Source organism: Parasteatoda tepidariorum, chromosome 10, assembly GCF_982258835.1.
Source record: "Parasteatoda tepidariorum strain Cologne lab strain chromosome 10, Ptep-v5.0, whole genome shotgun sequence".
Lineage (NCBI taxonomy): Eukaryota > Metazoa > Arthropoda > Arachnida > Araneae > Theridiidae > Parasteatoda > Parasteatoda tepidariorum.
Genome location: NC_141764.1, coordinates 79,016,500 through 79,031,553, shown reverse-complemented (window position 1 = coordinate 79,031,553; position 15,054 = coordinate 79,016,500). Strand labels below are relative to the sequence as shown.

The window sequence follows — 15,054 nt, the reverse complement described above, 5'->3', positions numbered from 1 at the left end:
CTTAAACAGACTTGATGTAAAAATAAATAGTTTAAAATTGGGACAAAGTCATGTTTACTTTTGTGCCTCACTATTTATCGATATTCTATCTATACACTGGTTATGTCAATACTTATTTTGTTTGGCAGATTTAAATAACTATTATACTTGTTATAAAATTATTGTGATTATTTGCTATAATTATTTGTGGTTGTTTGTTTTACTAATTATAGATATTCATCTTTTTAATTATGTCAATACTCATTTTATGTTATGGTTTCAACACGAAATAAATAATAAATAATTTCAACACATTGGGGCAAAACCATATTTATAACTATTTTCCTAATTATTGATATTCATACAATTGATCCACAACAGCCATGTAAATAAGTGACCAAATATTTTTTGAGAGGTTTAAGACTATGCCGTTAAACAAACATAGGAATTTTTTTTATTAAATGTTTTTATAAGCAGATGTAAATGTTTTTAAACATATTTAGAGCAAAGCCAAAATAATTAATTTGCATCACTAATTATCGATATACATTTGTTGGTTCTATCAACAGTCATGATGATTTTAAAATGACTTAAGCACATTTGATGCAAAAATAAGTAATTTAAAGTTAGTGCAAAACCATAATTCTTTACAATTTGTTCTGCTTTCTGTCAATATTCGCACTATTTCGTCATTTCTCTTTTTATATCATGATTCTAAACTAAAAGGATTTATTTTAACAGAGTTGATGCAGAACCATCATACACATTAAAACAAATTTGAAAGTTTTTTTCCCTATTCTGTTCCTTATGAGATTATGCTTCCTTATAAGCTATGAGATTATGTATAACCAAAAAATACTTGATTCATACATCAAAACAAAAATGGTCCTTCACGTATGGTTTGCTTCAGAGAGAATCCATCAAGATTCAATCGAATTTTCAGATATTTCGTTTACTAATGCATTAAGAGCTTTGAAACTTCAGGAAGGTAGATGAGGCTTTTGACCTCTAAATGATTTTGTAAGGAAGGATCATCTGGCTGCTTAAGTACCTGAACTGAGAAAAAATTATTGTCAGAACTACCAAAATATGGTAGACTTCAAAGAATTTCTGGATTTATGAGAACACCATAATGAAGACCGTGAGAATTCCATAATTTTTATCAAAGCGCATTGAAAATGATTTTGATAAAATTAACAATAAATTATAATTTTATAATAGATGATAAAATTTGGTAATTTTATCATATCATAGGGAAAACATAAGCAAAATTTACTTTTCTGTAACGTATTTATTACTAAATATCTAGTAATAAGAACTGCAATTTTGAAAACCAGAATTTATGCTATATCGCTGCCATATGAACGGAAAAATTACTAAATGAATGATTTAAATACCGTATATTTTAGTTAAATTTATAACATTTTAAATTTATTACCAGAATTATTTTAATAAATCAAAAATGTCTTTACCATACAATACGGTAATTTTATCAGAATTATTTTTCCTTGTAGAAGACTATTAAACTGGTTCAGCTTTGTGACAATACCAGGCATAAAATTATAAACAATTTTGTTAACCTTATCAGTAAGATTATGATAAAAGTTGCAGAACCTGCAATTATTGGAATTAGTAACATAGGAAAAAAGTTATTTTTAGTTTTTATTAATTGGGGTATGTGTATTTCATTTATCTCATTTTTAATATATCACATTTATAATCACATATGCTATTATCCTATTTATATATATATATATATATATATATATATATATATATATATATATATATATATATATATATATATATATATATATATATATATATATATATATATATATATATATATATATATATATATATATATATATATATTTTTTTTTTTTTTTTTTTTTTTTTTTTTTTTTTGTCCCGCAGTGGACTGATCGTTAAGACACGGTTCCCAGCAGATCACCGAAGTCAAGCATCACTGGCTACGGTCAGTGTGCGGGTGGGTGACCACTTGGATCAGTCTGCGTAGGGACCGAGGGTGTGCGGTATTGGTCCTCGTTAAACTGTGCTACCGTAAAGTGCTCGACTTCGCGCGCAGGTCGTCGGGCTACCGAAGCGGGGGTGCCATCCCCTCCGCAGAGGATCAAAATTGTGATGGCATGTCTTCGGATCATCCTCAGGGATGTTTCCCAGACCCAGTGCCGTAGCGAGCTTAACTCGCGCCCGGGGCACAATACCTTTTTAGCGCCCCCCCCCATACGAAAACCATCTAATATTGTAAGTAAAATATACTCGCAAAGTAATAAATAAATAAAGTAAAATAAATAAAGTCATAGGCTCAAGCTAGGCAAAAATTGTAGTTGAGAAAACAAGACTAGATTTTGAAATGTATATGATCATCTAGAATTAGTTCAAAAGATACCTATTATTTATTTTACATATTTATAAAGAAATATTTTAAAAACATGCAGTTTTAATATAATAAAAAAGTAAATATTTATTATCTCTAAGGAGATACATATATTTAATAATATGATTATAATACATTTTTAAAACTAATTACTATGTATAAATTTTCCGCTTTTGATGAAGCAAATTTATCAATAATATCATCAAAGTTGATCATTTCAAATTTTTTCATACCATATTCACTGAATAATAGAATATTCGAGTAGATGTAGCAAGTAATCTTATTTGTTTTATTACTAACCAAGAATGCCTTGAACTTGAAAGGTAACAACACAGTGAAATATACACTATAATTTATGCTAACATTAAACTTATAACATTTAATAACATTTCATTTTTATTCTAAGCAGAGCGCGATGACAATGACGCAAAACTGAAAAATACAGGCACAAAATAACTTAAACGTTAATATTTTGGGTATTTACCTAACTTGTAGCGGAATTCCACAACCTGTCGCAAGTGTCACGGATATGTACAGTCACGGAAAAAAGTATCCGGAAAGTAACAAATAAAGAATCATTTATTTTTTGAAACAGATAATTCTCAGGTACACAACAAATACGGCGTTTGTGTCCTTTCCTAGAAACAGCAAAACGCTGTATTTGTTGTGTGTCTGAGAAGTATCTATATTAAAAAATAGACAATCTTTTAGTTTTTATTTTCGGGATACTTTTTTCCGTGACTGTACATATAAGTACATATTGTTATCGTTTTAAAATAACAAGCGTGAGCTACATTATGTTTATAGAAACAAAGATAAATAGTGTTCTGAAGGAAAGAATGTTTGTACTTTGTACACTGTACAAACATACAAACACTTTGTACACTGCAAATATTTGGAGATAATATATGTAACCACACAGCGTAGATGCCATAAGGAAGTGCTGATAGACACAGGTCGAGTCAGCCCAGTGGAAAAGACGTGTCATTTCTATTATGAATATATTATTACAGTTGGATTAGCGTTCCTTTTTATTTACGAATTAACATTTATTATATTTCACCGGCACTAAATTTAAAATATATTTTCCAGAAATAAATTATAATAAAAATAAAAATTATCCAACAATTTTTTTTGTTTTGCTGACCATTTGGCGCCCCTTTGTGTGTAGCGCCCGGGGCATGATGCCCCCCCCTTGCTCCCCCCTCGCTACGCCACTGCCCAGACCGTCGCCAATAGCCCATTGTGCAGCTCTAGTGCGACGTAAATTAACAACAACCAACCAACAACATATATATATATATTTTTTTTAAATAGTTCCTTTTTTGTATCTTTGCATACTTGCTTATTAGAGTAAAACATACCAAAAGTTACTTTTCCTATCTTGAAGCAAATAGATAATAGTGGATTCAGTGCAATATAAATATTGCACTGAATCCATGGTTTCCTACCACGGTCTTAACGCCTTATGACGCTCTGTTGATTACATGTAAAAATTTAATTAAACAAATTCTGACATATACCCACTGACAAAACAATTCTGGTTAAATTACGTAACTGTATAGTACTGACTGTTCTGATAAAAAAAAAATTATTTTGGTTAACTTAAATATACGGTATTTAAATCATTCATTTGTTAATTTTTCAGTTCGTATTGAAGCAATTTACCGTAAATTCTGGTTCTCAAAATTATAGTTTTAACTACCACACATTTAGTAATGAATAGAAAACTGAAAAGTAAATTTATACGAATAAAAGGATTTTTTGTCATGATTTAAGAAATCATGATAAAATTAACAAATTTTATCATCCATTATAAAATCATATTTTATTGTTAATTTTATCAAAATCAATATCAAAGCGTTTGGTAAAAATTATGGAATATTATGGTGTTCCCATAGAGCCAGAAACTCTCTAAAGTTTACCATATTTTGGTAGCCTTGACAATTTTTCTCAGTTCAGGTACTTTAGCAGCCAGATGATCCCTCCTTACGCTGCGAAGTCATTCATATTATAAAATAATGTTTTATTGTTAATTTTAACAAAACCATTACCAAAGCGATTCGGTAAAAATTACCGTGCCTTTTGGTGTTTCCAAAGAGCCAGAAACACGGTAAATTTTACCATATTCTGGCAGTTTAGATCATACTTTTTTCGATGTGTTTTATTATCGCGTGAATATTTTTAACTAACACGGCAAGAATTTTTTCTTGTTGACTATCTCTGCTATTGCTGTTTTCGGATTCCATTGTGAATAGACAAAACTTTTTCTTGGGATTTCTTAGAAGCATAAACAAAGGGTAAGTGCAATTAAAATTTTTTAAATTTCTTATAAATTTTGCAACTTGGCAAGTTTTTTGTTTATTTCCGAAAAAGAGCATAAGAAAAAGTTAAACCTAAAAATAAAATCTGTTTTATTTGGAACAAATTAAATGGATAGGACAAAAAACAGAAAACAAGGAAATGAAAATTTAAAACCCTTTAACGAATTTTATATTCCAGTTTTGGGGGTAACGCGAATTGAGCAACAATTCTGGCATAGTATAGGCAAAGATTCAAATTCAGTGCCTGCCATTGAAAAAAAAAATTCCAGTTTTGGTCTCAAAATTGAAATAAGCAAATAATTTTTTCTCCAAATCTCAAATGTAAACTGTCTAAATATATACTATCAGGTGTGAAAAGTAAATTCACCTTCATTTTCATCTAATATTGGAAAATCACTTTTATTGATAACGAAATTTAATATCGAATAATCCCAACTGTGAGAAATCATAACAAAGTTATGAAAATACAATTGTGAAAACATATTAGTTCATAGTTTCCCTTAAACTTCTCATTAAAGCAAAAAGAAATTTTTAGTGTAATTATTAATTAAATTATTATCTAGAAATATTCCAGACATTTTAATTTTTAACAAAATAAGCATTAAAACAATAAGCTTATTCAAATATTCAACTTATTCAGATACTCAAACTTATTAAACGACAATTATTATTAGTAATTATTACAATTATAATTAAAGGGAAAATTTAATATGTTCAATAAATTTTATAACAAATGAGCTGCATAGTTCTACATAGTCGAAAAATTAAAAATAATTATCATCCGGGGTTACTAATTCCAATAACTCAGATAAATGATACAAATAATCAAATTTCTAATTGTGAAAAATTAATCAAAGCTTTTTGACAAAACATTTAAAGCATTCAAATTTAAGGATAGGTGATTATTTTATTCCTTTTCAATCCTAAATGCTATAAGTTATAGAATAAACGAGCTACATCGTTCTGAATTGAACAAAATGTAAAAAATAATTATCACCCGGTGTTACTAATTCCGATAATTACAGGTTTTACAGTTCATATCACAATTTCACTCGTTGAATAAAGATAATTGCTCGTGTGAGTCACTTTTACTACTTAAAGGGGCAAAAAAGAATATTTGGCCCTTTCCTAATTATTGTTTCCCATTATTAATAACCAAATGAAAAATGAGCAAACGATACACAAGCTCATTGGGAGTGGTATTTAAAGGTCAACTAATTCCAAGATTTTTTTTTCCGTTTTAATATATATATTTTTTATTCTTTTTCGGATTGGCCTTCCTCCAAAAGACGGTCCAAGCAGGTTTAACGCATTTTCTTCCGCTTTGGGTAAAAAGATGATGGAAATTTCTTATACCTACTCTGTCACGTTGCCAAAACGCATTTCCGTAACTCTTAAGATACGCAGACGATTTTATTCTGCTTTCTTATTACAATAATAAGTAACACCGCAGCATTATAAGTGCGCTTCTTCCAATTTAGTTGGTTCTATATATAGGACATACTAGCAAGACCAGACAAGTCAAAAGTTTTTATAAAGGATAATATGTGTTTATGGGATTGTAAATTCTCACTTGAATTTTAAGTGCTTAGGATTTGTTTTTTCTTCTTCTCTCATTTGTAGCCCTTGTTAATTTGAATTCCGCTAAATAAAATAAAATGCATTTCATTTTAACGTCTTAAAAATTAACATTACAAATATATTTTGTCGCCAAAAGCTGAAATGCATATTTTATGTAGATTCTGACAAAATGAAATTATACCTCTGAGAAAAAACAATGTGGTCAAGGGTGCAACAATATAATAATATTTACTGTATTTTTGGCTCTATGGTAACATCAGAAAGTACTGTAATTTTTACCGAATGGCTTTGATTAAGAGTTTAAAATTACAAAAAATGTTATTTTAAAATACGTGTTAAAATGTGATAGAATTTGGTAATTTTATCATGATACTTTTAAGCATGGCATAAAAAGCATTTATTCGGTTAAATTAACCATTCAGTTTAGCACGTTTTACTAAATGAGTGGTAATAAGAGCATATGGTTGGTTTAAATACCGTATATTTTGGTTTCATCACCAGAATTATTTTTTTTAAGGGAATAGTTTTTACCATACAATGAGGTAATTTTATCAGAAATTTTTTCCTTGTTTTTAGTTTTAGCTAATTTTCTATTATATCATTTCAATTAATTTTTGCATAAAGACTTAATTATAAAAATACTAGTTTTTGCAACGCACGTTAAAGTTCTAATGTAATGAGGATAAAATTTTATGATGGCAATGATTTAAAAATTTTTTTATATTTGTAGCATGTAAGGTTCATGAAATCTTAATGTAAAATTATTTATTATTTAATTTTTTAAATCATCTTCACTTGGTGTTTTTAATAAGAATTGTTGATAATTTAAAATTCACATTAACCTATTTTTCATACAAAAATTGAAATATAAAAGCCTGAAAGAGTTTTACGTTTATCATAAAAACACGTTCAGATTTAAATGTTTTCGTTTGTCGTGAATATATTTTTAAAATCACGCATTTTTTGGAAGTTTGTTAAATTTAGTGATTAAATAATAAAAAATGTTTTTTTCAATATTTGTATATTTGTATATTTGTATTATTATAATATTGAATTTTTTTTTTTAGCTCGCAGAAATTAATAACAATTCATTAACTGCACTATTTACAAGTTGTTAATTTTTCCAGTCGACAGACATGGATAAACCAATTTGAGTAGCAGGAAAACATCCGTTTAATTTTTTAAGATAATAATAATAATAAATTTATAATAATGATAAGAATAAATTAATAATGAAAGAAAAAAAAAGATAATGATAATAATAAATTAATAATAATGATAATAATAAATTCATAATAATGATAATTAATTAATAATAATAATAATGAATTAAAAATAATAATGAATTAATAATAAAAAATAAGTAAGTAATATATTAATAATAAATTAATAATAAATTAACAATAATTAATAATAAAGATACGTGAGAAATCTAATCAGTATGCGAATCAAATTTGATTAAAATTAATTTTTATTCAATAATTAATAGTTAGGAAAATAATTTAAGCGATGAATTCTTTAAGAATAAATATGTTTTGTCAGTTTTTTTTGTTTTTGTTTTGTTTTTAACCAAATGATTTTTAAGAGAAAACTTAGTAAAACCTTTTGGATATAAAAAGGAAATGAAATTAAAATATTCTTTGAATCGTACATTTTTTAACTTTTAAGAGGCTAAAAAACTTTAAAAAAAAGCATTTTTAACAGACAGGCAATGTGTTTATTTACGAACTTTAAAAACTAAAACCAAAAAAAAAAAAAAAAAAGAAGAAAAAGAAAACAATAAATGACATTGAACAAACAATCAACAAATTGTACCCATAATAACTGTCACTTTGTCAACTGGAAGGGTTGGACGTGCGTAAGAGGTTATTAAAATTATCTTTGTTTTGCTATTGGGTTTCTTGCATCAACTCTAAGTCATGATTAAAAAAAAAATTAAAAAACTCAAGAGCACTAAGTAAGTGTGAACAATAAAAGAAATATTCAACTAAGAATGCGAGAATTATGCTCAGTTTTATATGTCCACTTTTCACAACTTTAGCCTTTGAATGCATAATACAAATCACAAAGGGAAGTTAAATGCTCTCTTTATCGTGATAGATTCAAAAAAGTAAGATGAAACCAGTTAACTTTGCAAGGGAGTGTATACAAATGTAAATATTCTGTTTCCAGTTCTTTCATCTGGTTAGATATTGCAAAAACAAAGGAGAAATCCCTAACGGAGAAAATAATTCTGGTAATATTTCCGTACTGCATGATAATGATATTTCTGGTAAATAAAAAAAAATCTGGTTAATAAAACGAAAATGTACCATTCATTTCGTAGTTTTTCCGTTCATATGGTACCGGTTTATCAGAGATTCTAGTTTTCAAAATTAGTTCTTATTATCACACATTTAATAAAAAATACAAAACTGTAAAGTAAGTTTAACTGAAAAAATATTTTTTTTTTACTATGCTCTAAAGCAGTGTTTCCTAAAGTGTGGTACGCGTACCCCCAGGGGTACGGGAACAGTTAAACGGGGGTGCACGCTCTTATGCGAAATATCTTGCAACAAACGAAAATTTCAAAAAATTTTACTTAAAAACAAAGCTAGCCGTGAAATTTACGATTACATATTTTTCTATTGGCTATTTTTTGCAGAGTTAACAGTTAATAATTAGTGGTGTAAACAGCCAGTTGTGACTTTTAACTTTTTTTTCAATTTTTTTATAAATTTCTTTTTTTCAATTTTTTTAAAAAATAAATTAATTTTTTTATTAGTGGTACACAGCGTTACGAAAAATTTAGAAAGGGCACACAAAAGTCATAAGTGTGAGAAACTCTGCTCTAAAGTATCATGATAAAATAATTACGTATTCTTCACGTATTATAAAAGCATACTTATTGCTAATTTTCACAAAATCATTACCAAATCAAATCGGTAAAAATCAGCGAGAGTTTTGATGTTTCCATAGAGCCACAAACACGGTAAATTTACCATATTCTGGTAGTTGTAACTATATTTTTTCTTTCTCAGTGAGTTATGTTTCATTTTATCTTTCTCGTCACGCAATTGATATGAAGTGGTAAATATTCATCTGCATAGACTCGTAATTTTGAACCCACTGCGGAAGACAAACGGATTCTTGTATAATGTATCAGGACAAATTCATCTTCTTTGAGGGTATTTTTGACTTAATGTTATAAATATGTATCGTCTTGTACCATATCGCTCAAATTTGTTTCAACCTTAATACGGTGTCAAAATATCTATATTAGAGAGATTTTACATAGCGTTTGACAATCATAACGCTAACGTTATACTCAACCGATTAGCGATGATGTGATTTGTAGTGAAATTTCGCTTATGTGCAGGGAAGAACAAATACCATTAGCGGGAAATCGTAGTGCTATGCGAAATCTCTCCATTATCATGCAAATTAATGCTTCGTAAATTTGGTTAAACTATACTGTATTTCAAACTGAATGAAAACAAGGGATAATTTAACGCCTGATTAAAGTTCTAGTAAGTTTAGTTTATATTATGGTACAATGTTAAACCGAATTTTCTGAGCGTTTTTCATTAAATAGCATTTTTTTTATAGATTGATAAGAAATACAAAAGACTCCATTGTTCGACAATATTTAAACATAACACGAGTCAAATTAGCCATAACTAATAATATTTCGGTCAAACCATATTACCGTGCAAATTAATAATTATTAATTTTTATAATACAGTATTAGGGTTCTATCTTGAACGGAAACACTGCACAATTTAAGACCTTATTGAAGTTATAGCAAATTTGCAAACAGTGATGAATGAAATTATAGCTCTGTCGACTAAACTAAACTGGAATTATGTTTTCCATATCGTGGATAATCCGATACTTTGGGAGTCGAAAACCTAAATCAGCCAAAAAGAGATACATTTATCCAGAGAAAGTACGTTTTTGCATCTGATTTCGTAGCTATAGCTTAATTTAATTTGCAACATTGAAGTCAACCCTTTAATAAGTCAGTGGATAAAGACACTATCCAAGTGAAGGACTGGGATTCGTTCCTCAGAGATGGCTTGAAGTTTGCTCAGCTTCAGATCGATGGTTACCAGCTTGTCTGGGAAATGAAGGTGTCTTGTTCGCAATGCTGCTCATATTATGACAATCATGCCTTTGATTACAAAATTATGGAGCCTCACCACCATAATCCTCTTAGCTCACAACGGGCTGTCTTAGGAATGCTTTGCTAGTTCTAAAACCTACCGTTAAGCTCCACACATGGGATGTTGTAAAAATTATCTTTTCATAGTATCTCAAAGTTTAACTAAACATAATGATAAAAAATGTGTACTGAACATGAACGAAATGATCGAAAATGTTATCGCAATTGTTAATGTTAAAATGTTATTTTTAGGAAAACGTACGAAACATTTTTTTTTGCTATTAATAATTTAATTTTATCAATAAATATAGGTTGTATCATTGTATATATTTAAGAGAAATATAAAAAAAATATTGAAACTTTTAAAAAAAAAAGCAAGCTTGTAAATGTATTTATTCATAAAATGATTAAACTTAATGAAAATTTTCCTTACTTGCTTCATATGCAGATTATAAATTTTTTCGCATTTTTAAGAAATAAAAAGGCTTTTACTGAAAATAATAAAACAAAATAATGAGCGTAGAAATCATTTCAATATTCTAGTTATTACTTATTCATGAGTACTTTCAACTATAATTTTTTTGTAACTCGAAATCCTTGCTTGTAGTAAAATGTAATATTTATTGTTTATTCAAACATAAAATCGTTGCATATACGGATATTTGTTAACAAAAAAAAACATAAAAAAAATTATTAATTTTTCTTCATAAAACTTTCATATCCAATTTTTTTGTTACATTATTTTTATATCACATAATTCTACCACATTAATTCGGTTTAAAAACAATGAATTTCTTTTGTTTTCAAAAATACTTTAAAAATAAAATATTTTTGTGGATGAGAATTAAAAACGTCATTCCATCCCAAAAGCTATAAAATAAAATTACACGTTGCAATTTTCTAAAGAAGAGCTGAAATAAAATATAAAAAAATAAAATGCACCTAAATCATTCCACCTGTTTGTTCCACGCTGAATCGTCTGCTTTTATTTGCTCACAGTACATGATGCCAGCTGTGTTGCTCATTTCTGAGAAATTGTGTCGCCGAGGAAGCGAAACAGAGTCAAACATAGAATTTTGCTTCGATTTTTCGATAATTATAAAATATTCTAATTCTGTCTGATTCACACTAGCTCGCAAGGTTAATTTGATCAGGCTTCACTCGACGTTTCACCCATCCCCGCGTCAAGAAAATATTCTTTTTCCGATCAGCTGAAAAAAGAACGAAATCGGAAAGGACATCCGATGAGGTAACCGAATCTGGAAATCAAAAAATTCCGCATCACTCAGAAGCAAGTAAATATGAGAACAGTGCCCCAAGAACAAGTGATCCACGTGACCCATCGTCTGTAGTCCGGCGAGTTTGTTTTAGTTGTTTGTTTTCTTTCCACGTTGAGAGCTACTTGTGGAATTCGCACTGCCTTCAGTTCCCTTGCACTAATCTCGTTCGAACACTGGCTGGACTAATATTCTTCTTTAAATATGGATAAGCTTTTCGCGTCCCTTAAAGGGGCGATCAAAATAAAATACATAGAAATCGACAATCATGCTTTTAGACTTCATTATAGAGTAACGCTGCCTATTTTGATAGCTTTCAGTTTGTTGGTCACCAGTCGCCAATATATTGGTGATCCTATTTCATGCATATCAAAGGATGACATTCCTACAAGGGTGCTGGACACTTACTGCTGGATACATTCGACATTTAGTGTAGACACAGCTTGGGATAAAGAGGTAGGTCTGGAAATTCCTTATCCTGGTGTTGATAAATATACCCCCGGAGAGACAAGGACTTACCATGCATATTACCAGTGGGTATGCTTTGTTTTGTTTCTACAAGCCATCTTTTTTTATGTCCCCCGCTATTTCTGGAAATGCATGGAATCTGGAAGGATTAAAGCGATGATTCTCGATTTGAATAATCCTGTTTTAGGTGCTGATAAAAAGGAAAGCAACATGAAGCTGCTTGTGGATTATGTTGTGGCGACGTTTAACCGCAATGAAAACTACATTGCTTTGTACTCTCTCGCTGAAGCTCTTAACGTCATCAATGTCATTGGGCAGATGTATTTGATGGACACATTCCTCGGTGGAACTTTTTCAACTTATGGCTCAGATGTTGTTAAATTTAGTGACTGGGATTGGGCTGTGCGCTATGATCCGATGATAAGAGTTTTCCCGAGGTTGTCCAAATGTACTTTCCACAGGTACGGTTCATCTGGAGATGTCCAGAAGCACGATGCTATGTGCATCCTCCCAATTAATATAATCAATGAAAAGATTTATGTTTTCCTCTGGTTTTGGTACGTGGTGCTTGCTGTGGTCTCTTGCATAGCTCTCGTTTACAGATTTCTGCTCTACATGTCCTATGAAGCTCGCTTCAAGACATTAAAACCAAGAGCGGGATTGGCTAAGGATGAGCACATCGAAATCGTGTTAAGAAAATGCAAATTCGGAGATTGGTTTATCATTTATTTGTTGGCGAAAAATTTACATTCCCTTCATTTCAAAGATTTTATGTCAGAATTATCGAGAAGAATTGATGGTAAACATTTTAACGATATAGCTGAAGCCTAATATATATGCTACTGTTTTCTATATTATTTTCATTTGCAATTGGTGTTAGAGTGTTTTGTGAAGGTTCTGGATAATTTGTTCGTCATTCATGGATATTTTTATATTTCATAATTTGAGTGCATGTGTAAGTATTATATGTGTTCATTTTTATTATTTTATTTTGTGTCAGTGTGCAAACATAAGTACTGTATATTAAACTTTAAAATTCATAAATCCAGTTATTTTTTTTTCCTTATGAATATTATTATTAATCAGTTTCTTATATAGTAAAATGTTTGCGGAAAAAATACTAACTGATTCAAATTTAATCAACAAAATTATTAAATGAATAAACTGCATCTCACTTATTTTAAATTAATTATTCTTGTCATTCAATACTCGTTTTCTTTAATAACCAATTAATATATATTAAGCTATTAATATAAATTAATAATTCACAACAAAGTTCCTTTTAATACAAAGTTAACACATCTTAATAATACATAAATAATTTAGCAAGAAAATTTTACATTACATAAACTATTATGTTTTCTTAAATATTTTATTAACACTCTAATTTAAACAATTTTAACTCTTATTAATCATTATTGCTAACTAATTTATCATATTAGCATAATTCCATTAATATATTCTAGTATTGCTAAAAATATTTTGAACTGATATTTTCGTTTATCTATCAGTTTAAACATTGAAGAATTCAAGTTTAATTCGCACAATTTTATCTTGCCAAAATATCTCGGGAAATTTTACTATCCCATAATCCAGAATAGTATTTTACTTTCTCATATTTGAATTATAATATTAATTTGTTGTTTTTTGGTTATAAAAATTTCGATTCATGCTGTTTAAAGTTTCTTTCATACATAACTTGATACTGAAAACTTTTCATTATATTTCTGTAATAATGAATATAAAGAAACCATCTACTGACACCAAGTTGTCTATAGTTCGCTACAAAGTTAACACACGTTAATATGACATAAATTATTATAAAGAAAACGTTGCATTATAAAATTTATTATGTTATCTTAAATGTTTTATTAACTCTTTAATTTAAGCTTTTTTAAATCTTATTATTCATCCTAAGCTATGTTATTAATTTGAAGCAAAATTAATTTATTTTTAATTGAATAATGTGATAATTAATTTTCAATAAAATAAATGCTATGCTCTTGCTTTGACAAAAGTGTAAATATATTTTTCTGTACTTGCTATTTTCGTATATTTTTTTTAAAGAAAAATTATTTTAGATTTTATTAAACAGAGCTGAATTTATAAATTATAAGTATGACTATCAATATTAATGTTTTGTTGATTGAAAAAAGCTTTTACTAAAACAATATTGTAACTTATGTTGGATATTAGACACTTTTTGTTCAGTGATGAGGAAAGTGATATCATTGTTACAGAAAATTTTGAATATCATACATATTTCTATGTGTTCAAATAAAGGTCATAATTTTGCTAAGCCGTTTATTTTTGTTATGTTATTGTTGTAAAAAATAAATTGTATGTATAAAATAAATTGTATGTATAAAATAAATGAATATAAATTGTAAAATATCAAACTCTGCTCACTTCAGCATTATACCTTCTTTTAGAAAATGAACTGTTCCCTCTTCCAAAGAAAATAATATTTTTAAACACCGCTATTTTACTTTCCTGTCTATTTCTGCTGCAATAATGCTGCGATGGTTAAACTTAAATTATAAACTTTTAAAAGTAAATTAAATCAAAGAGAATAAATTAAATGACAACTGTTAATTGCAAATATTCAATAATTTTATGAAAGATTTCTTTCTTAAGTGTACGTTAATCACTATTTAACGAAATCACTATTGAAACATTTAATTAATTCAATACGTTGTCTCATAAAAATAAAAATGCTCAATTATTTTTTATACAATAGTTTTTTACGAATATATAAAAAAACTATAGGAAATCTTTTTATAGTGATCTTTTGACTAATAAATTTCAAAATGAGAATAAACTTTATCAAAATTTATAATCGTATTTTAAGTCTTATACAGAACTTTCGTTTATCACATA

At 28.2% G+C, this 15,054-nt stretch overlaps 2 protein-coding genes across 2 annotated transcripts in view; one reads left to right on the top strand and one right to left on the bottom strand.

Annotated features, from left to right (window-relative positions):
- LOC107443610 (uncharacterized) overlaps window positions 1-15,054 on the bottom strand; it is a 214,997-nt gene that overhangs the window by 112,649 nt on the left and 87,294 nt on the right. The gene's annotated exons all lie outside the window — the stretch shown is intronic.
- LOC107443608 (innexin inx2) lies at window positions 11,413-14,566 on the top strand. The gene has a single exon (XM_016057532.5). The coding sequence runs from the start codon at window positions 11,911-11,913 to the stop codon at window positions 13,003-13,005; it is 1,095 nt and encodes a 364-aa protein (XP_015913018.1). The 5' UTR covers window positions 11,413-11,910; the 3' UTR covers window positions 13,006-14,566.

What these genes read in the sequence shown, in the direction of transcription:
- LOC107443608 (XM_016057532.5), top strand. Translation starts at nt 11,911, where the DNA reads ATGGATAAGCTTTTCGCGTCCCTTAAAGGGGCGATCAAAATAAAATAC.